The 24,773-nt window shown below is 38.2% G+C and overlaps 1 protein-coding gene and 1 pseudogene across 3 annotated transcripts in view; one reads left to right on the top strand and one right to left on the bottom strand.

Moving 5' to 3' along the window:
• Positions 1 to 20,770, bottom strand: part of ARID2 (AT-rich interaction domain 2) — a 159,591-nt gene extending 138,821 nt beyond the window's left edge. For both annotated transcript variants that reach the window (XM_087855791.1, XM_045801219.2), the window contains exons 1-3: positions 20,459 to 20,770; positions 20,250 to 20,343; positions 19,092 to 19,189 (exon numbers count right to left, since the gene is read on the bottom strand). In XM_087855791.1, the coding sequence (XP_087711917.1) occupies positions 19,092 to 19,189; positions 20,250 to 20,343; positions 20,459 to 20,550 (284 nt within the window). In that variant the 5' untranslated portion in view covers positions 20,551 to 20,770. The remainder of the gene's footprint in view (positions 1 to 19,091; positions 19,190 to 20,249; positions 20,344 to 20,458) is intronic.
• LOC148107808 (uncharacterized) overlaps positions 20,770 to 24,773 on the top strand; it is a 36,822-nt pseudogene continuing 32,818 nt past the window's right edge. The window contains exon 1 of the transcript XR_015721672.1: positions 20,770 to 23,099. The product of XR_015721672.1 is annotated as an uncharacterized LOC148107808 (transcript). The remainder of the gene's footprint in view (positions 23,100 to 24,773) is intronic.

Here is a 24,773-nt window from a genome sequence, read left to right as displayed (position 1 = left end):
AAGAACTCTAAATCTACCAAATATGTTCATCTATCTTCAGTTCAGCCTGTTTCTGTCATGAGTATATCTATTTATCCCCACTGGACCCTATCTCACATGGTTTTAGAAAAATAGAAAGGAAAATGTTGCTAAAGTACTTGAGCAAATAAACAGAAGTGCTAAGTTCCAGAGCTTAGGGAAAAAAGTGAACTCACAGAGGAAGTTGTAAAAAGTTTCTTCCAACATAAAGATAGAACATAAACTGAATTTACATATAAAGTGAATCTACATAAATCTAAAATCTTACATGACTGTGAACTAATGATGGACCTACACTCAAATAAATAAAATGAAGTGCAGCAACAGCAGGTTATCAAATTTTCCAGGAACTGGAATTCTCTATTAACCTGCTCTTCAGTAAGTTGACAGTTCAATGACAAGTGGTATTTATAACAACACCCCTAAAGATACACCAAGATTCTGAAGTACTTTCCGAATATGACTTCCTTGTCTTATATTTTAAAAAGTAAAAAGTTTCCCAAAGAAAACAAAAACACTAGTTCGAAAAGATAAATGAACCCCATGCTCACTGCAGCATATTTACAATAGCCAACACATGCAAACCACTTAAATGTCCATCAACAGATGAATGGATAAAGCAAATGTGGTATATATACAAAACAGAATATTATCCAGCCATAAAAAAAAAATATGAAATCTTGCCATTTGTGACAGCATGGATGGACCTTGAGGGCATTATGCTAAATGAAATGTCAGACAGAAAAAGATAAATACCATATGATCTCACTTACATGTGTAATCTAAAAAATCAAAAAACAAAAAACATCCCAAGCTCATGGATATACAGGACAGACTGGTGCTTGCCTGAGGCAGCAGGGTGGGGCGTAGACAAAATGAGTGAAGGAAGTCAAAAGGTACAAATTTCCAGTTACAAAATGAATAAGTCAAGGGGATGTAATGTACAGCACAGTGACTATAGTTAATTCTGTACTGTATATGTGAGAGTAGCTAGGAGACTAGATCTTGAAAGTTCTAATCAGAAGAAAAAAATAGCAATGTATGGTAGCAGATGACAATTAGATTTATTGCAGTGATCATTTTACAATACATACAAATACTGAATCATCACATTGTACACCTCAAGCTAATATAATGTCAGTTATATCTCAATTTTTAAAAAGGTGAAAAAAAGAATAATTCACATTCATCTGAAAACACGATAAAAATAATATCCCATTTTCTGATCAAACCAGACAAGTGTGTTTGCCATTTCTGTCACTATTTGCCTCTATCTCAAATCTACCCCACACACCAGTGTAAGATTAATGTTCCCCAAATTCTATTTTCATCAAGAAACTGTTCTGTTAAAAAACAAGTAAATAATACAAATCGCACATCCTCACTATATACAGAATGATAAAGGTCAAACACCTTGATCTGATTTTCAAAATCCTCCATGATATACTACCAAACGTTGGTCTCCATCTTACCTTACCCCAGTCACATGCACAAACCCTCTGAGGGAGCAGGGTTCATGAATATAATTAAAATACATTACGTATACCCTCATTTCCTCTTTTCCTCATACCTAAAAAGTCCTCCACCTTCCATTTTTTTCCCATCTGAATCCGATTGGCCTTTCAGTGCCAAGCTCAAGACCTCTTCCATAAACTCCTCCTTACCCTCAAACCAAAGTGATTTCCTTCTTTCCTTATTTCCAATGACCCCTTTTCCAGTGTTCATTTTTTAATTCCAGTAGCCACACATTAACTCCTATGCACTAATAATCACTGTGTTATGATGATGTGGCTACAAAGCTACATAAAACTAAGTCCCTATTTCCTTGGGCTCAAAGTGCAATATGAGAAACCTGAAAGAAATATGTTACAGTGGTGTCTATAATAGAGGTATAAATGGGAGGAAAAGTGGGATCAAAAAGATCACTTCAAGCTGCTTGGGAAGATAAAAAGCTTTTCAGAGAAGGTGACATTTATGTTAAGTTTCAAAGATGGGTAGGAGTATGTCAGGCAGAAAAGAAGGGAAAGGAATTCCAGGCAGAGAAAACAGCACATGCAAAGGCAGAGAGGCGAGAAAAACTTGGCATGTTTAGACCACTATAAATAGATGAGCATGGCTGGAGTTCAGAGCACATTAACTAAGTCTACCAACACTTACTGGCTTCCCATTCACCAAGCCTTAAAACAAATGAAAAAGTGTGGTATCTCTTAAAAGAAAGTGCAAGAATATGGCACCCAACTGGTTGGCACAATTAATTCAAACAAAACAAGCAGTATTGAACACTTATTATGAACCTAAGACAGAGAAATAAAGAGCATAGCTCTTGCTCTGAACAAGCTAATGTTTTAGCAGGAGAGTCAGCTTTTGGTAGATAGATTTTAAGGTTTAATCCTTATGACAAAAGACTAAGAGAAAACACACTACAATATTAATTGTGCTCAATATTTTCCCCTTCTTTGTATTTCCTAGATTGTTACAATGAGCAAGTGTTACTCTACTTTGATAATTATGGGAAACAGTTTATAACTGAAATAGTACACCCAATTGGGTTGACACCCAATGGGTTCTCAGTAAGTTTCTGAGTAGGTATCTCCTAATTAAAGTCTCAAAAATTTTAGATGCACAACTTTAGATATCCAAAATATGGCTACTTATCACCACCTTAAAAGCTATGATCCCTGTTGGTACAAACCACCATCATTTCTCACCTGGATTATTTAATTAGCTCCCCAATATGTCCCCTTGCTTCTGCCCCTGACCACCCCCCTCCGTCTATATATAACAAAGCACCCAGAGAGATCCAGACAATGGCACATCATCCTCAAAATCCTCCAATGGCTTCAGTATAAGGAAAAGTCCTTACCTTACAAAGGCCCTACAAGATCAGCTACCAGCTCTCTATCCCTGACTTAATCATCTCCAACTTCTCTTCTCTTCACTCACTAACTTTAGCCACATGTTTGCAGGCATGCTCCGTTGCTGTCTGTTCACTCTTATCCCAGATATACACCTGGTCTTCTTCATCTCCTTTGAGTTTTTATTCAAATGTCACCCTCTATTATAAAGACTTTTCCTGCCCACTCTATCTAAAGATGTTACACTCTCTCCATCCAAAACTACCTCCTTTATTTATTTTGCTCCTTGCACCTTTCTAGTATACTGTTTTACTTATTTGTGTACTATCAGTCTCCTTTCCTAAGCTCCAAAGGGGAAAGATTTTCCTCATCACTGATTTATGTCCAGTGCATAGAACACTTATCTGGCAAATGAAAGATGATCAACTGTTACTCACTGAATTGAATAAAGGGCAGTACTCTGCCTAGTGGTTACAAGTTTGGTCTCTAGGGGCAGAAGATTGCGATCAAATTCCAGCTCCACCACTCTGCAGTTGTGTAACCTTATGAAAGTTACTTTACCTCTCTAAATCTTAGTCTCCTCATCTATAAAATGATGATGATGGTATCAATCTTATAGGAGGGTTTTGAGATTGAGAATAATGCAGGATGAGCACAGTGCTTTGCAAATAGTAAATGTTCAATAAATGTTAGCTGTTACTATGATGATAATGAACATTCCTGAGTCTCAAAATGTTGCCACTGAATTACATCATTTCCAATATCTGTTTTTTCAGAAATAGTAGTTACTTTGCAAAATCCTTGGATCTTCACCTGCTAGTTTGAAACAAAATCAATATTACTCTGGGTCAACTCTTACCTTACACAATATTCTATTCTGTTGTAGTTCATAAAGAGAGATGGGTAAACATTAGAGTCTATTTTACCTAAAAATTAAAAAAAGTGCTATATAAAACAGCACAAAATGTCACATTTATCACAATGTTAATTCATACTCTACAACTAGAACTGACTCTTGGTACCTGTTTCATAATACCGAACAAGAAAAGGTTAAGCTTAGGGCCAGATCAATGGAATGCTATACTTCCAATTCTGTATTTTAGAATTGTTCAATTCTTTCAGAATTTCCAAATTAGATTTTCCATTTGCTGAGAGGCCCACCATACCCACCTGGGTTCAAAAGGATCTCCCCAATGGCAGAGGATCTGATTCGGTTCAACTATAATGTATCAAATATTGAATTAGGGGCTTTAAGAGGTATATAAAAGTAAAAAAAGTCCTTGACCCCAAGACTTTGGCAGTAAAATAAGAGCACGAATTATCATTCATAAATCTAAACTCTAATCCTGATACAACTACTTATTAGCAATGATAAAGGCGATTTTCTTCATCTAAAAGATAGGATAATACCTAACTTGTAGAGTAAAAATCCAGTAAGATGAATATTTGTAGACATAAACTATATTATAAATTGTACTGCAGCACACAAGTTCTGTTGAAAAAAGATATATTAAAGGATCTTTTAAAAATAAAAGCCACAATCCCACACCTACCTCAACCATTTTCATACTTTGCTTATTCCCTTCAAGTCCTTGTCTTCATATACTTTTTTTATAAAGTTGTAATCATTTGCATTTGGGGTAAGACAATATAGCACACCCTTTCTAGAGCCAAATGGCCCAGATTCAGAGACTAGCTCCTGAACTTACTGTGTGACCTTGGGCAAGATTCTTAAACCTCTTCGTCCTATATTCTTTTCTATAACACTGGTATAATAACAGTGCCTACGACATAAGGAAGTGTGAAGAAAAAATGAGTTACAGTAAACCATTTAGCGCAGCGCCTGGCACGTGACAAATTCAATAAACAGCTAAAAAGCAAAAATCAAATATAAACTTAGTATTCTGCTTTATAAAAAACTTAAGATGATGTCATAAGACCAAAAGTACACTATTACCTAAAGTACCATAAGAAAGATTCTTTTGAAAGGACTCTAGAATACATTGACTCTGTCTCAAGTAAATCTCCTTGACATCCCTTTTTCTAGATATTTAATAATGTATAATAGAATCCATCTATTGCTTCATACTTCCAGTAGAGGTCTCCATCTAAAAAATAATGTACCAGACTGAAAACTTTAAATTAGTATTCTTGGTTATTAAAAAAAAAAAATAGATTGATATATATATCAAATATGTAAGTTTAACTTTTTCCAAGCAAAACATTTAAAAATAAGGAATATGACTCAAGTAAAAAGTGATTTTTCCCAGTGATTGTTATATGTTTTGCTATGGGCTTTCCAATAATACTCACCTGTCTTATAAACATAATCCTTTGAACGGGAAGGGGAAAGAGATAAGACTGTTGATACAAATGACAAATCAAGTATATAATTATCACCGCTACAGGCCAACAATTTAAAACCTATGCCTCATAGAAGGTTTAAGTCAGCAGAATCATCTTAATGAAAAAATAAAGGTCACATTTTTAGTAGCAAAGAAATCTCTGACAATCTACATTTATTCCTTTTAAGTCAGAACAGAGTAGCTAGAGTAATAAAGGCAGGCCTGGCTTCTACTTTCCCCTTCCATCATTCAGTAATAGTCATCTTAGGCAAGTTAATTATTCTTATGCAGGCCTAACAGAAAAAAAATATCCTTATTTCTAGCTTACCAAAAAGCATGAGGTTAGACCACTTTCTTAAAATCCCTTCTAGTCCTAAGAATAGTGATGCTATGAATTGATAGATTAGGTAGCCGTCTCCAACTCTAACTACATACTTCTTGTACCTATCTTTAGGAATCTAAAGCTATACTACTAGGCCTCTAAATGTTACATTTGCATATAGTATCTAATGTCTATTTCAGCTTAGCCCCTTAAATGCACAAGACTTGGTAATATCTATAAGATCTGGTATGTTCAAGAACTGACCAAGAAATTATCAAGCCATTTGCTTAAAGCTAACAAACAGTATTGCATGTATGTGTGCGTGTGCATACTTGTGCACACGCACGCATACATCCATTTAAGTTAACACCCATAGTTTATAAAGAAGGAGATAAAGAAGGATGTTCTAAGCAACTCTCAAAACTAACAAGGCTTTAATATCCAAATTACATCTAAATCTGAGGATCAGATATGCAATGTAAAAACATAACATTTAATTTAGTGGTAATGGATCTGAATGGATTCAGTGAAAAAAGCATATAGGATTTCTGATTATAACTAAAACATGAATTTGCTTTTCATCTCCACAGGGTGGATAACCTATAAAGAAGACTTTTAGACAAGAACAATTACTTCTCATCTTGAGAATACAAAAATTAAGCAATGATCAAAGCATGATTTATACTAGTTTTAATAATATAAAATCAAGCAATGAATTAAATTATTGTCCTGTTTTTATATAGCAGGTGATGCAAGAGACAGCAAAGAATGAAATAGTACAGACTTTTTAATGGATAGATAAATCAGAAAAGGTAACCTTCCTCTGAAGTTATGATTTAGTATTGTAGCTGATTTTTATTTACATATTAAATTCCTAGAACATGAGAAATATTCACATTCAAATATAAGCTGCAAAATGGGACTTAAAAATTGTAGTATTCAGTATTAGCTCCCTCTCGAATACAGATAATAAAGAAATAATTACAGATTTAAAAAAATAAAACCGAATTCTAGTAGATAAAACACACGAAGGATACCTCTAAATCTGACTTCTAAGTCTGACAGTATCGTTCATTCAATAAACAGAGAAATACTATCTTAGTAGAACATATAGAGTTAAGACTACATCAAGAACACATAGCAGGGGGCACCTGGGTGACTCAGTCAACTGAGCAACTGACTCTTGGTTGTAGCTCAGATCATGATCTCAGGGTCATGAGATCGAGCCCAAAGGTGGGCTCTGTGCACTCAGCATAGTGTCTGCTTGAGATTTTCTCCCTTTCTCTCTCCCTCCTCCTCTGCCCCTCTTCCTGCTGAAGTGTGCTCTCTCTCTAAAACAAAAAAAGTGAAATCCTAAAAAAAAAAAAAAAAAACACAGAGCAGACAGTATCTTAGTCAATGAGCAATGAGGAAATGCAAGAGACATCAAATTAAGGTCATCATTAAGGCAAAGACACCTTCATCTTTCCAACTATTCAATAGTGGCCAATACAATTAGGCAAAAGAAAATAATTAAAGGTATAAAATAACTACAGGCATAAAATTTAGGAAAGAAGTAAAACCATCTCTATTTGCAGATGACATGCTGGTATATCTAAAATTTTTAAGAATCAATGATAAAATCAATACAAACAGTAAAACAACTGTGACAACTGGGTGGCTCAGTCGCTTCAGCAGCAGACTCTTGATTTCAGCTCAGGACATGATCTCGGGCTTGTGAGATCAAGTCCTGAGTGGCCATGGAGCCTGCTTAGAACTCTCTCTCCCCCTCCTTCTGCCCCTTCCCAACACCCCCAAAACAAAGCCCCCAAAAAACAGTAAAACAATTGAGTAAGGCAGACTATAATATAAAAAATAACTTTCATATAAATAAATAACCAATTAAAAGATTAAAATGGATGAAAAACCACATTTGCAGTAGGAGCAGAAATGAAAATATATCTAAGAATAAATTTAGGATTAAACTTTGGATTAAATTTTGGAATAAAAATGTCCAAGACCTATAAAAGGAAAATTTTAGACTCTTGCATAACACAAAAAGATTTGAATAGGAAGACTTCGTTGCTCTTGGATAGTTCAACTCAATACCATCATCTCAGTTCTTCTGCAATAGTTTATAAACTTAATGCAATCTCCATTCAAAAAACAAAACAAACAAAAAACCAGAAAAGTTTTTTTCTGGAACTTAAAACAAATTGACACTAAAATTCATATGGAAAAATAAACATAAAATAGCCAAGAAAACTTCCCCAAACCCCCCCGCCCCACAAAGCTCTGAGATGGGAATGGCACTATCAAACATTAAAACATGGTATCTTTGGGGCACCTGGGTGGCTCACTAGGTTAAGTGACCGACTCTTGGCTTCAGCTCAGGTCATAATCTCAGGATCATGAGACTGAGCCCCCAGACAGGCTAGTGTGGAGTCTGCTTGTCCCTCTCCCCCCACCCCCCACCCCCCCTCCTGCTCACACACGCAGGCACATCTGTGCTCGCTCTCTTTCTCAAACAAATAGATAAAATCTTAAAACATGCTATGTATGCCACAATAATTAAAATATAGTGAGATACCATTTTTTAACCTCTCACATTGGTAAAACTTAAAAAGCTTGACAGCACATGGCAAGGCTGTGGGAAATAAGCACTTTCATATACTGTGGCGGGAATGCTAAATAGTTCCTTCCCACAAAGAGAATTTGGCAATATTTAACAAAACTACATATGCATTTATTCTTTGATTACTATACCAACACCCACTTTAGTAATTTACTCTGAAGATACATCTCCAAAAATTTAAAAATAGGTTTGCATAAGGTTACTAGATTTACAGAAGATTACTCATATGGCATTATTTGTTATTCTAAATATTGGAACCAACCTAAGTGCCATTATGTGGGGAATAAATTAGGATATAGCCACACAATGGAATGCTATGCAGCTGTAAAAAAAAAAAAAAGAATGGGACTTCATGAGTTTATTAGAGTGATAGTCAAGATACAGTAAGTGAAAAAAAGGCAAAATGCATTCTTCATTTCAACAGAAATTAAGAATGCATGTATATATATATGAAAGCATACATATATATAGAATGCATATACATACACACACACACTTATAATTTTTGCAAAAAGAAACACAGGAAGGATAACCAGACACTAAGGAAATTGGTTATTAACAAAGCATGGGTGGGAAGGGGGTAGAAGAGGAAGGGAAGGGAAGAGGATAACCTCCAAGTATCTTAAATTTTGATTTTAGAATTTTATTAAGTGTTTTAAATATTCACAAATAAAATTGAAGAAACAAAAGTGGGGAAAATCACAAAATTAAATACAAATGGAAAAAAATATGAATTCTACTGAATTTTAACAGTAAAAGGAGAAAAAAAGAATCCAACCACTGCAAATTTTTTAAAATACCAATACAGCTTCAGTCTGAACACAAAAAGAACTGAAAAGAATTTGTAACTCTACGTGGCAGGTTTGTTGTTTGTAGTGGTACAGATATAACAATTCTGAAACTATACTCTATGTATTATAGACCTGACAAGATGAGTAAATATACTGGCATTGGGAACTAGGGTTCTCAATGCAGGAGAAGGAAGATACATGCATGGTACGGAAGAAGGCAAGAAGAAACCTGTGTGGATTTGTAGCCAGACATATCAGTATATACAGCACTGTGATTTTTAACATATGTACATTTATATTTAAAATAAATAAACTTCCTAGCTCTTACTCTGAAAGAGCCTGGAAGAAAGACAACCCAACAACAATTAGTATACCTACCAACCAAATTTTGGTTTCTGTATACCATTCCATGCTAAACAAAACAAAACAAAACAAAACACCAAACCCAGGACACTCCTTGGAGAAATAGCTGATGCTGAGATAGGCAAGCAAAACACAAGCTGACCCTGGAAAATCTTATTTTGTCAGAAAGCATAGAAGAGCTTAAAAATGGGAACATGTTAAAGATACCTACTGGCCAAAGTTAAGCAGCAAAACGCAAAATAATAGATATTAATCCACTGTGTAACATAAAAATATAATAAATAATAAGAATGAAAATATTTTCCTTATAGATTGCTAACTAAGAAATTCAGAAAGAATGATAAAGTTAGAAAATAAGCACTGTACATCCATTATAATTAACTGATTCAGGCAAGAATCATCAATGGATGTTAAAATTATTGGGTAAAAGTTTAATGGTGAACAAGGTATTTATATGCTCTTAAAGTATCCGCACAGGTTAATTATTAATTACAAAAGAGAAAATGGAAACTTTAGAGTAGAGAAACCAGGAGGACATCACCTTAAACCAAAGTTAACATCAACAATAGGACAAAGTGACATCTGGCCTCCTGCCAAAAATGTCTAACCTAAATCTAATCCTGGAAAACCATCAGACAAATCCAAATTTTATAACACGGTTGGCCTGTACTGCTCAAAAATGGTAATATCATGAAAGGCTGAAGAACCAGAGATATAAGTAAATGTAATACAAGATCATGGACTTGTGGTGTGGGTATGATATGCTATAAAAGACATTTTTGGGACAAGTGCCAAAATTTGAATAAAGTCTATATATAATACAGATAATATGATTGTATCCATGTTAAGTTTTTTGAATTTAATAACTATACTGTTGCTACATTAAGAGAATGTTTTATTCTTAATATACACTCATATTTAGAACATTCTATAATAATATCAAATGATTACATAAGAGTAATAATGTGTGTATATATACATACCCTCACATAGAAAAATATAAAGCAAATGTGGCAAAATAACAATTTGTCAATAGCCAATGAAGTGTAAATAACAGTTCACATTATAGTCAAAAAAGCTGAAGAATTTTTTGAAAAGAAAACATAGCAAGGAAGGAAAATGATTAGGTTTACCATTTCTCTCTCAAGCAGATTTTTTACTACTAGATTGAATTAATGAATTGCAATTTGGGGCTACCTGGAAAAACTCACAAATTCAAAGGTTTGACTTTTTAATGGTGTAAACTAAAAAAATCACACCAAACCACTTAAGAACACATCACCTATTACTTGGGAGTGCACTTAGAGGTACAGCCTGCTAAGGTAGGAACTTCTGTTTATGAAGTACAAAGAGGTCTCACCTGAGTTCAGGTATAGTGAAAATTCACTTAATTTATAAACCATTATGAAAAGTATAATCAACCTGGGCATTATTACCAATGATTTTAAATTTAGCCCCATCTCTAAAGTACTACAAGTTAGGTATTTTCTGCATAGAGCCCTAACTATGGTCTCTTCTTTGTCCTATTTTAACAGATGAATGTTCCTACTTACCTCATGTATGTTTCTACTAACATTTTACTTATTTAAAATTAACCAATGAGCTAGGAGAGGAACAAAAAAAATGTTTCATCTGAAAACACTTCACCATGAATGTTATAATTACATAATAGAAATCATCTTTGTGCACAGAGCAACTGACCACTGAATACTTAACCAAGGACAAAGGTAAGAACTCAGAAAAGGCTAGAATCAGATACTTGTCATATTTCACAATAAGATGTACATGCAAACAATAAATTCTTACACAACTTATTTAAATCCTGCTTCATAAAAACATTTTATTTTGGCCCCACTAAATGGTAATGAAAAAAATCATTTACTGATAGAAACAAAAGGTAAACATACCAAGAACATAGAATATACCTGAAGATATTTTACAACTGTGGATAATGACAGGTGATAAATAAGACAATGCTTTGTTAAAGCAAGTCTATCACTGGGATGGAAACAGGCCAAGGGGGGAAAGTGTGGTCTGAAAATATATTAAAAAAAAAAAAAACACTTTTCTAACTGGCCATTACGGCTGACACTTAGAGATTGAGAGTTGGATATAACCTACAGCTTTTTTCATTTTTTTTTTTTTTAAGAAGTAGCCCATATGCTCCAAAAGAAAAGAGTTTGAGTGGTGTAAAGAAATTTTTTCTAAGTGTTATTTTTTCTAAGATTAAATAACAGCAATTACTTCTGAAATTTGAAATGATAAAAATAAAATCTCACATACAAAAATGGTTTGAAAAATGAAATGCATTAAAAAACAAGTTATTATTAATGTTGTTATTTGTATAGGAATTTATAAAATATAAGTTAACTCCCTTCAGCAATACTGGGGCAGACCAACAAAATCCTCACAAAGTGGAAAAGCATTCAATAAATTCAATAAAACAAATGGCATCTCATTTGGGATGAATATCATAAAGTCCTATATAGAAAAAAAAACCCACATAGATATTAAGGGAAATTTATTTTTAATTACTTTTTAAAATCCAAATTACTCAAATACAGTTAGGGTGAGTTTGAATTGGTAATTCATGTACCCTTTGATTCCCCTCAGCTGAACTGGAGCCCTTGTTAGCTTCTCTGGAGCCCAGAGACAAAGTGTAGGGTGTGTCCAGGCTCTGCTTAGAGATGACAGGTGCAGCTTGAGCAGGTGCCCTGGACCAGATGTCACCTAGAGGTTTTGTTCTGGAGGTAGCCCTGGCCAATATGTTGATGCCAAGGTAAACCTGTTATCTCAGCAACTAAATTAGTTTCATTACAATACTTAGATCAGCTGTTCTCAAACTTCAGCACACTTTAAGAATCACCTATGGCACACTTTTTAAAAATACAGACTATAATTATTTAAAACCAATCATCAATCTTAACACCACTAAAATGGGACAACATAAACATTATGTCTCATGATTGAATCAAAAGCACAGCACTACATACTAAGTATGCCTAAAATACTGAACTTGAATGTTATCTAGCTTTAAATCTAACTATCAGTTTTCAGGGAATAAATACAAGGGATAGAGGAACAAGTTAACTGACACTAGAAGGAAGCAATCAACCAAATCCAGAATTTGGTACAGTCTGAAGAACAAATGAACCCACTACTTCAACAAATCAATGGCATGATAGGAAAAGAAAAAGGGAACTAATGAGATAAAAGAGCCAAAACAGAAGATTCAGCCCAACCACAAAATCTCCCACAGTAAGATTGGGTGGACCCTACAAACACTGACTTAGATACTAATGGAATTATGGATCTATCATTCTGGGGCAACAATTCAGAATGTTGATAGCTACTCCTAGGTACCACAAAGAGACTGTAGTTCCAGCAACAGGCTATTGCAATGTACTTAGTCAACGTGGTATATATCTTGTAGAAATGAACTAACTTCCACTCACAACATAATAAATATGCAAAAAGTTTCCAAGCATATATGACACTTCTTTATATTTTGAAACAGAAAAAATATATGTTAGACTCTGATGTTAGTAACACAATTCTTGGAAAGCTTAATGAAATTCATAGATAATCTGAACATTACTGAGAGTGACATTTGCTCTAAACCCTCTCTTTATTCTAGGTCCCCCAGAAGTTTTATTTCCAAGTGAAAGCATCAATAAATTTTATGATAGGTAACCAATACCAATATCAATCAGCATATATGCATTTTTGTGCACTTCTGAATAAACAGAATCAATCTGCCTATTTTCCTTGGTTCTTCTATGAATAAACTGTACTAACCATGGTATTTAAATTTATTTCAAATTCACAAGCCAATACTTTTGCTTTTCATAAAAATTATGCTTTTAACTTCAAGCCATAAAATATTTGAAGATAATCTTTAATGCTAACATCCCCATTTTTAACTCCAGTAAGTTTGGTCCTTAAACCAATATTTACTTCTAAACAGCTTTACTTAACGTCAAAATTTATGATATGACTTCTCAGTTTTTAAAGTTATAGAATTCTCAGTTTTTAAAGTTATAGAACTGAAGTAAATACAAATTTTTAACAGGACTATCACCATATTTCAACAAAAGCATTACGATTCCATAAGACAATGTGATCAATAATTCTGCTACAATTCTTTAGAGAGCCTTATATAGACAAATTTAAAAAACAAATTTAAATATAAATATCCTGTTTAAAAAAAAGAGCCTCTAGTTAGAATGATGGACAACAGGGGAAATAAAGAGCAGTTACTTGGTTTTGGGGGTGGGAGGGACTGCTGATTCAAACAAGAATTTTAAGTTAAAAGAAGACTAAGTGGTCAAATAAAATCATAAATTCCTTTGTCATAAAGAATACCAAGTTAATATACGAACCATTGCCTAAGACTTAAAAATCTTTAACATGGTCTTTTTTTTTTTTTTTTGTCTTTTGTCCTTCATCACATTATAGTTTAAACAGTAGAAAAAATACTGTTATGTATTTACAAGGACAGCTTTCTCCATTCCAGATCAACTAAGGCCACCGCTTATCTTACAGGTTCAACTTTTCTTCTTCTGTTTGGACTGCAATATTTCTTTACCTTTCTTTTACTGGCAATGAACATGAGATAATTTTAAATCCCCCTATTTCAAACAAATATTTAACAAGTATTACCAATGTAATTTTGCACAGTCATTGATAAAGACATGCCAACAACAGCTCCTAATAATTTACATTCATATTTATATATCTCTATATAAATACACATAATTACCTCTCATTTCTCATTTCCTCATTATTTTCCGTATTTAAAATTTCTCTTCCTTATCCCCCATTTTTTCTAGAGCATAGTTTCCCAAACTGTGCTCTTTAGAACTTAACAAGTGTTCCTCAAACATGGGGTTTTGCACCACACTCCTGCGATGTGTGGTAGTGTTTGGGAAACACCATTTACTATGGGTAGGGGGAAGGAGGTAATAAATCATGTTTCTCCAAGCTGTCTAGAGATCCAAAGGCCCATTAACAAAATAAAGTCTCTGAGAAGTCCTGCAATAAAGTAACCCAAGTTTAGCTTTACTGCTCAAATTCATTTGGCCTATTTTCAAGGAAACATATTGACATTTCAAGAGAACAAGTATTTCATAAAGCACAAATTGGGAATTTCTACTTTAATTGATCCTAAATGCCAAAGAATATGGTGATGATGGTGGCGGCAGATCAAAGAAGCAGAGACAGAGAGAATCCCCCTCACTCCGCCCCATATGTCCTCTAATTCCCAATTTGGACAAACCCCATTTTCGCCAGTAAACTTTAGTAAGGTCTATACCACTCTGGAAAATGCCAAGTAGACTTCTTCACCAAATATTAATAAAAGCTCTAAGCACTTCACCTAAAAATATGTATTGAATACTTGCTTGCAGACTAATGCACCTAAACTGCAATGAATTAAAATGTTCCTCATTCCTTTTCCAACTTCCAATATCATTCAGTTTGGCAATAAAAGATTCACAGCAGTGATATGCTTTTCTATCAAAGTTACAGTGGATTTCACACACAACCAAGTATGAAAATATTGAATCCACAACAGAGTACAGGTAGGATTATAAAAGAGTGCTCCTATTTAGAAATAGACATTTTTAGTTAACTGGTAAGGCAGAAGAAAATGTGAATGTAAAAAAGCACATTTTTGGGAGTTATGGTTAAGTTCCTAGCTGGTATCCTCAGTAAAATACGTATCTTCAGTGAATGAACTACCTTGGAGTGAGTTAGATTTATTTCTAATTTGGGGCAAATTTAAGCTGTTTAAACATGACGTCTAAGACACAACATTAACCTAGCTGAGCCCTGATCAATCTTTCAACCTTCTCTACTTTCTTTTCAACATGTCTGCATGCCCTTTAAAATGTAACAGAATATCAGAAGATATCAAAATCAGGTTTGTTCAAAATGAAAGGATACAGTTTATAATATTAAATTTAAGATGCATATATGAATAATTTATTTAAATACGGTTGTCCTCCCAATCTTCATATTACTTTTATTTTTCTTCCTTGAATAAAGTAAGCAATGTCTGCTTAATAATTCTGTTTAGCAAGTCAAAAAGTCAGTATATTACTTTTTTATTACAATTGTGAAGCATTCATTCACTGAGCATCAAGTGATTCATAAAATGCTTTCTCTTAAAAGAAGTAATCTACATGGTGTACACTAACTACAGAACATGAGTGTATTCATTCTATTTAAGTGATAAACTCCTTAGATTGGTATAATTTAAGGGATGACTTTATTCATCAAGGGGGGGAAAACAGAATAAATTTACGATGCAACTGAAAATTCACTCTGATGGATACAATGCTACAATAAAGTTGCTGACTATTCTAAAGGTACGTACATGTAAAAAAAATAATTTAATATTATAAGATAATCAGTAATACATAGTTTTGTACAATAAATTTTTTAATGTCCAAGATATTTCACCTCCTTTCCAAAAAATCAAGTTTTATAACAGAAACATCAAGTTAACCTTGACTACTGTTGGCGTAAGCTACAAGAAAATTCTTCAACTAAGTATTTGAAATATTTACCTAAATCTTCATACCAAGTCTTCAAATTTTTAATGGAAATAAGAATAGTAAATTGTGCCCCAATCTTTGCACGAAAACAGAACTAAAATAAAATTGAGTAAATACAGAACACATTGTGTATAGCTATACATTCATATCGGGCATATATTTAACCATAATTAACTTCCAACCACATTTTAATTTCTTAAAATCATTTGTGACTAACTGAACTCATAATAGACTGATTAAATATTACAGAACATGTGTCAGGAATACAACTTTTTTGTCCAATTAACAAATGCCTCTAAAACCATTTGGATATTTTTTGCACTTTAATTTCTCCAACTACAAAAATGTAGAAAATATTACCTTATCTTTTTATACTGATAGGGATATTCTAGTAATAACCATTTGTTGAAGAAATGATGTACAGGCCAAGAAAGGAACTAAGTGAAAACAAATTATATGGACATGATAGAGGATTAATACGCAATTTTTAAATAGAGTATTTTTACACATTACTAATAGGCACTAACATTTAAAACATTAAATGCCAGTGTTTAAACAAATCATCAATCACATTTTTAATTTTAGACTTTCAGAAATTTTTATACGCAATCTACAACTGAATAAATGTATGTTTGATACAATCAAGCAAACTTTTGGCAGACCACTAAACTCAAGTTTCTACATTCAACGACTGTCTGTTGTATCAAAACGAACACAGAAATGTTAGAATATATACATGGCCAGCATACCAGTATGCTCCTCTTTATTTAAATGTCTGTAATATCACGAAGATGTACCTATATCTTCATCCTGGCTGTACTAGGCTAACAGCCATCCATCCAATTAATAATGAAATTACAGAGGAATGTCAGCAAATATTAAACTTATAGAGTAAATGAGAACTGATATGTGTAATAGCAGTCTTATAATAGGTCCAATGAAAAAGCAGTTCTTATTTTTTAAAAAATCATTCTACCTGTGATTTATAAAACACACTGCATTATCTGCTCATCAGAAACCATGATATTCAATTTGATATCTCGAAGAGGGAACTCACAAAGTCACTCGATTACTATTTCTTACTATAAAGAGGCACTCTTATGGTTAAGTAACAGAATTAAGTGTGAAAGCTTGGCATCCCGTCTGCCAGTTAAGATTTTTCAGAGGAAGGTGTAAAACCCAGCATAATACATGTCCTCTAATTGTGCAGTATTACACCACTATGGAAAAAAAAAAATCTTTCAAGGTTGGTAGTATCCAATTTTTGACCAGCATATTTCTCCTGTATTTCTTTACAAGCCATGCAAATCTTCACATGGCTTTATTTTCCAAAACAAATGCTTCAACTTTTTTCCTAGTAGCCTAGCTACAACCCTACAAAAACAAACCTGGAGAGTGACATATGGAGGAAAAACAAGTTTAGCTAAGGACATAGTTCAAAAAGCAGCTTCTAATAGGAGCATAAAGCTCAAATTGATCTGAGAACAATGTAAAGAGTTGCAAACAACCCTGAAGCTATATACTTAAAAATAGTACTTAATAGTACAATCAGTGAATGATATGATCTCAGGATAGAAATTACAACTGGAAAAACGGTATTTATGTAACTTGCAAAAAAACCCGGAATTCTAGACATTTAATTGATTATGCTAAAATCCAGTCTGTATGTGTGTAAATTCTTCAGAATAACACACATCTCATGAACCTTATATATCATTTAGTACCTTTTGGATATTAAATTTCAATCCATCAACCCAATAAATATTAGGCATAACTTTAAAATGTGTTTTAAACAGTTTAAAATCCAAATTGTTCAAACTGATTACCAGAAAACCAAGACCTATAATAATATTCTTCTCAATGTTATAAATGGAAATGAGCAAATGAATATCACCATAAATATAAAATTCTCTACTTCTCACCACATTACTAAATCAACAGTTTGGGGGGTTAACTTCACTTTGTTTCTTGTTTTAGACCTTTATTTAAAAATGTACTCTGACACACATTGCCATCACACACACACACTAGAATAGATAACAACTAGCCATATTTAATATTTTCTAGACTTCTGTGTAATTCAGTAACTACCCACAAAGTTCTGTGAACTCTTCAGCTTCAAGCCTGAAGTCAATCTAAGATAGCCAATAGAAAGTACACCTGGGCAATTACTGCATTTCCTACTTCAGAAAGCTGAACTTAACACAGAATATTTACATTTGGATATTGCATGTACAGCAATGATAAGTGCCAAACTCAAACTATGCAGAAGCTACATTAACTAAAAAAACTATCCCTTTTTTACATCCCTTTAATTATATTATTAAAAAGCAATAAATATGAAGAGCATTATTTTAGTTCTAAATAACCACCACCAACTAAAGACCCTCTATGAGACATTAAGCATTAAAAATAAAAGATGACCTCATAATACATTACAATATAAAAATGTAACCAGAAAAAGAAAAAAACAGAGCTGAATCAGAAAATATATTATCTAAACTGCATCACATATCAACTGAATAAGAAATGTACTCTGTCATATACAGTCAAAAAAGGAGGGAGAGAATGAAAGAAAATCCAAATCATGATATTCCATTTCATAGTATCCTTAATCTTCCTACATATATAATAATCCTTTTGAACGTTTTCAAGTCACTCAAAAATTCGAAAGAACTTATTCTAAAAACAATCCTGGTCACCTAAGGCACCAACATGCCATGCTGTGTGGAAATATTCTACTGAAAAACCACTCTGTTACACGGTTCCACACAAGAGGTTTCATTTATTAAAAATCTTAAAGTAAGAATTAAAGGCAAAGGAGTTTCCAAAGCAAAGTAAAAATTTTCCCAAGGGATACAAAGTTTCATTAACTATCTTAACTCTTTTACTAAGCATCACCTCTCTGCCCCTCCGTGGATATCAAGCAATCAATAACAATGTCACAAAAGAATGTTTACCAAGATGGAGGGTGGGGTGTCACCTGTAATGATCCTGTATGAAAAATGTAAACAATCCTAAAATAGGTGAGGAAAACTTTCACCTTCCTACAACCTCACTTTATGGATATTTGATGTTTCGCAGGCTGAAAAAAATGAACAGAAGTTTAGAAACTGTTTGGTGTGCAGGGTTTGTTTGGGGGTTCTTTTTTTTCCCCCCTAAAAACAAACCTCCCCTTAAGTCCCTCAATTCCAAATACTGTGGAAGAGTCACTACTACTCACCGCAAGTAATACTGTTTTAAAGCAAAGGCAGCGTTAGAACAACTTCTGGGAAAGTTGAACTCTTCAACAATTTCTCCCCACTGATTCTTCTCAGAAACCTGTTAAAAACACAGCCACACTTGTCTGAGAGTGCACCATCCAAGAAAACTCTAACCTAACTATGAAATAAATACCCATTCTACAGAGATCTGTAGATACCTCAGGCATCAGTGGGTGTTTCAGATCGATCCGTAAGAGTAACTAAGCAAGGGCTGCTTGAATCACTGTGTTTTCACCCGAGAGCCCAGTATTTAATAGCACTTGTTTTGTTTGGGGGGCGGGAGGGGGGGTGGTGGGTTTGTTTTGTTTTTGAAGCCCGGACAATAACCAATCGCAAGTCCCTCTGTCGCCCCCTTTTAAATCTCAACGCGGTCCGTTTACACTAAAAAAAAAAAAGTTCAAAAGGATCAATACTGTTCCGGACAGCGACGTCCGCAGGTTCTGGGGGGGCCGGGGCCGGGGCCGATTCCGATCCCTCTCCCAGATCTATCCATCTCCATAGGCCCTTCTTTGAGGCCTACAGCTTCTGCCTAGCCTTGAAGCCTAAGATGGCTATTTGGAGACAGGTCCTGGTTTCTTTTGTTAGCTGTATAAACCGAGGGCGACGGGGCCGAGGCTGTGCCCCCGGCTGCCGGGATCATTTCGCAGCCGATTATCGATGTTAAACCTGCCCGCGCTAATTTTGAGTTGCACGAAAACTGCTCTCAGAGTCTGTGTGTCTCTGTGTCTCCGCCTGTGCTAGAGCGGCAGCGGCGGCAGAGCTGACTCGCGAGCGAGCGGGCGGGCGGGCGCGGGCGCGGGGCTCGGGCGGGCGCCCCGCACGCCCGCACTCCCCGCCGCGGCGCTCAGACCCCGCCGGGCCGGCCGGGCACCGGGCAGGGCGCGAGCCGGCGCCGGGCCGCCCGCCCGCCCGAGCCCCGCGCCCGCCGCGCGCACGCGAGCCACCAGGCCAAAAACAGCCCCGCCGCCGTCCGCCTCCGTGCCACCGGCTGGGAGCGAAAAGAACGCCTTTTGCCCCCGCGGGCCACCCCCCCGGCCCCGAGCGCCCACTCCGGGGTCAAAGGAGACTTTTTGGAAGAGGCCAGCGAGAGGGAAATACAAATTAAAACTTCCACTCACCTTCGCGAATCCGCCTAAAGTAGTGACTCTGGTGTAGAGACCGTGAAGATCCAGCTCCTTCCCACCCACCGCAGGGATTTTTTTAAAAGGCGACCTGCGGGAGAGAGAAAGCCCCGCACTTGTCAGCCGGGACCCCGCGCCCGGCCCGGGCGGGAGAGCCCCGTTCGCCCCGGCTCGCCCCGGCGCTGCCCCCCCGGTTCTGCTCTCACCCTCTGCTGTGGTGGAACTGCCGCAGCTCGTCCAGGAAAGCGAGTCCCTTTCTCCGCTCGTCCGGAGGCGCCTTCCCCGTCGAGTTTGCCATTATTTTTTCAAAGGAGGTTTTTAAAAAACCCAGATCGGTGTTTTAAAAGCGCCCCCCGCTCCCTGCGCTTCCTACCAGAGCCCGGAGCCCATTCCTCGGCCGGCGGCGGCGGGGCTCAGTCATGGGCCGGCGGTGGCGGCGGCGGCGGCGGCGGCGGCGGCGGCGCAGGGAGGGAGGGAGGGAGGGGGAGGAGGAGGAGGAGGAGGGGAAGGAGGGAGCAGGAGGCCAGGGGGAGAGGAGGGAAGGAGGGAGGGGAATTTCTAAAAAAGTTTAAAGAAATCGGAGCGAAACTAGAGGGGCAGGCGACTGCCGGATCCGCGCGAAGCCGCGGGGCGAGCGCGGCCCCCACCCCTTCCTTCCCTCCCTCCCCGCGGCCCGGCTCTCGCCCGCCTCTCAGCGCAGCCGGCCCAGGCGGCTCGGCCTGGGGACGCGATTCAACATGGTGCTGCTGCCGGGGGCGCGCGAGCGGGCGAGGGGAAAGGCGAGCCGACGGTGAGGGGCCGGGGCGGCCGGAGGCCCGGGAGTTTCGGCGGCCGCGGCGGCGGGGCTGGGGCAGGCGGGGCTGGGGGTGGGGAGGGGGAGGTCTGTGTGGTGGTTTGTGGAAAGAGGGGTGACAGCGTGTATTCCGGCCGCAGCTCCGCAGGGCCCTCGCACACATTCACGCGCGGCCTCGGCCGCGGCGGCTGGGGCGTCCCCGGGCAGAAAGCACCGGCGGCAGCCGAGCCGCTGCGCGCCGCCCGCCTGCTTCCTTCCCCGCCAGCCTCCCTCTCTGCCGCCGCCAGCGCCGCCGCCACGGCCGGGCAGCCAGCGCCGCACAGCGACCCCCGAGGGCCGGCCGCGGCACTGCGCCTGGCTCCACACCGCCCCGGCAGCTCCTCGCGGGGAACAATAGACTCGGCTCGCCGGGCTTAGGGTTCATCTGCAATGTGCCGCACATTTCACACGCACACAAAGCCGGCGGAAAGGGGGGCGGCGCGGGGAAACGGCCACTACCGGTTGTTCCAGGGTTAGGGGTGGAGGCGATGTTCGCGTCCCCGGCCCGGCTGTTGGAAGGGCCGCCTCGGAGTCCCTGCCAGCCCGACAGAACCAGTCTGGCGCTCGGTACGGAACGGAAGCTCCGAGGGGCAGCTCCTCACGCTACGCATCATTCACAGATCGGAATAAAGTCAATTTGTTACCTTTTTTTTTTTAAGGTCTAAAGGAATCGGCTTTTCTCAGCCTTGTGCTAGTATTTTGGGGCCTGATTAGCACATTTTCCATGAATTATCCACAAACTAACTTTAGCAAACTGTAAATTAAATACAATGTGAACTGTCAGTTCTGTGGAAATATAGTAATGCTCTTAATTCATCTTGCCTTTGGTTGGTTTCACATATCAAACTAGATTATTTTATGCTGAGTTATGCAAACAGTAATTATACTGGTTGGGAACCAATCTTTTGAACTTTGACAATAATTAACGCTTATATTTTTACATTAAGGTATCTTAAAGATAGATGCGCTTAAATAAATATTGAGTAAAACCTTGTTTTCCTTTGCTTTCAAATGTCTCAAATTCCGTCCCCACTTAAAATATTTTGAAGGTTAATTTTAAAAAGCTGCTTAAAAGGAAACTAATCATCTCAACAAATACTCCCACCTAAGTTTGCATTTACAAGGGGCGTTGGAACCGGCCCTTTGCTACAAATGTTAATTAAGCTTCACAGTGTGTGAGGCGTATCATTATTCCCATTTTAGTGATGGCCACTATGGGCAAAGTCACCGAGTAACCCAAGGTCACAGGCTTAAAAAGGTCTGGATGCTTATGATTTCAGGTAGTGGTTCCAATGGGAACATTTATTTGGTGGTGAAAAAAATTATGTAATATAGCCCAGCATGCTTCCGGTGCTCACTCTAGGAAACGGATTTATTTCCCAAGTAAAGTTTGTCTCTTAAATGGGGTTGGAATAAGGCTGTGGCTAGGAAGTTCCTGACACCCAAGGGCCAGTGAGTGTCTCAGAAACCAGTGAAAGGCGGAGATCCGGCTGGGGGAGTGGAGAAGCTGGGTAGGGGCCGGCGGCAAGGGGGGGGCGAGGTAGGAGGGAGACCAGGTCAACCGTCCCTCCCCCCACCGGTCCTCTTAGGGGTGGTGGAGATGTGGGCCGCAGAGCTGCGTGGCTGGGGCTGTGCGGATTCCCTAAACGCCGCACTTGCGCACAGCCCCTTACGTAACTGTCCGCGCCGGGGATTCCCTAGAGGGGGTCATTCTATTCAACCATTACACACACCCCGGGCTGCTGCCGCCGCGCCGCCGCCGCCTCACAAAATGGCGGCGCCCATAGAGGAGACAGCGGCCGCCTCCTCGGCCCCATTTTGTGGGAGGCGAGAGATCTGTCAACATGGAATACCTCGGCTGAGGATGCATCCGAGTTTGGAGATTCTGCTTAAGGGATGGAGCCGAGGGGACCCCATTCAACGGAAAATGTCAGCGACTTCTGTTACATTCATGCTTTTTTTTTTTTTTTTTTACTATTTTCATTTTCTCGAAGGAAGCTCCAGAAGCTGCCGGGGTAATTGTAACTAAGGGGAGAAGGGAAAGCTTCGGCCGACTGCTCGGGGGACTTGCTGCGGCATCTTGGTAGCTTTGGTTGCCCTTCCGCGCTCCCGGCAGCTGACCGCGCTCTCGCGGAGAGTCGCCTGAGCCGCCTGGCCCGCTCGGAAGGGACGGGGACGGGACGATGCGGAACGAAAGCGGCGGCCTCAGCCGCTCCACTTGTGCAGCGAGACTTTTCGATAGTTTTTAAATGCCAGAGTCCACAGCACCGTCAGTACCCCTCATCAGGGTCGCGGGCTTGGGAACCTCCTGGTCCGGGAACTCGCGGTTGGCCGGGAGCCGGAGAGCTGGGAAGCCGGGTTGCGGGGAACCGGCCGTACTCTGGGATTCCGACAGCCCTGGTCCGCCGGGTGGTCGCGATCCGGACCCGGGTCCGGGATGGTGCTGATGGGGCAGCAGTGGGAACGAAGGCATGTACACTGAAATTTAGGTCGTCCGAGTCGGGATTTAGGGTTGTGTTGCCAGTGTCTCAGAACATGTCTTAGAACATGTTTTCTAGTATCCCACTCGGCAGTGGGCAAATCTGTTTGTCTTATTTCATATGGAAGGGCGGAGTGGAGGGATGACATTTTTTATTTTTCAGTGGGGGGTTACCACTTTTAAGCCACTGTTTGCTGTTAATGTGTATTTGTGTGTGTACACACATGCATATACAATAGTGTGTTTTGCTTTTAAGTAAAAATTTCGAAGGGTAAAGACCTGGAGTGTGATGCTAACGTTTTAATTACCTTTAAAAAAAATTAAGATGTGATATGTAACTGGAGAGTTGACTCTGAAAAAAAACAACCCTTTTCTGAAAAGAAGCTGTCATCTTCAAAATGGAGTCCTAAAGTATATCTGATGAATAGAATTTAAATTCATAACACTTTGCATATGCTCTAGGCATAGAAAAAAAAACCATAAAATTTAATGTTTAACAGATTACTACACGGTCCAACTTCTCCAAAAGTAGAAAAATGTGAAGCAAAAGCTCTTAAGGGTGTTTGCTTGTAAGAGGAATGCATAGGTTTAAGAGAAGAGGAGATACATCTGATGCAACTTAAATATACATTTTGGGAATAACTTATTTCAAATGTGGTTTTTTTTTTTTTTTACGGTGGCAGCGACATTTATGTTTCCATGAGGGGTTTTTTTTGGGGGGGGGCGGTTATTTAGGTTGATTTTGACCCTCATATTTCCTCTCTAGTACAAAACTGCATTTTTCTGCAGGCTACGCCTCAATCACTAAGTTCCATGCCCCATTCCCTGCCGCACCCAGTTGCTACTCCTGGCGTGTGGATTACCAAGATACAGTTTCTGGTACTGTCTGTTCCTACTGATGTTCTTTATATTTAATAAATTTAGTTACCACTAATCAGTCTGTATCTTTTTCAAGAATACCGTATCTTAGACCCCAAGTACCCAGGGAATATTTTTTTAAGGCATTGCACTAATAGTAACCCTAGCGCATATTACATTTCTTTGTACCGTATTGCATTTCCTATAGTGGGCAGCATAGAGCAGGTGGATTCTGGAAAAAATGTTGGGAGGTGCAACAGTTTTACAATATTCTCTAGTTTGATGATATAAATAAAATGTAGTTGTTTGTTTTCAAGCATTAATAGAAATTATTCCCATAAAAATTACCAGT

Source organism: Ursus americanus, chromosome 25 (assembly GCF_024610735.1).
Source record: "Ursus americanus isolate L20-20 chromosome 25, mUrsAme1.1.p, whole genome shotgun sequence".
Taxonomy (NCBI): domain Eukaryota; kingdom Metazoa; phylum Chordata; class Mammalia; order Carnivora; family Ursidae; genus Ursus; species Ursus americanus.
Note: the sequence above shows the minus strand (reverse complement) of the source record. Positions and strands in the feature narration are given on the sequence as shown.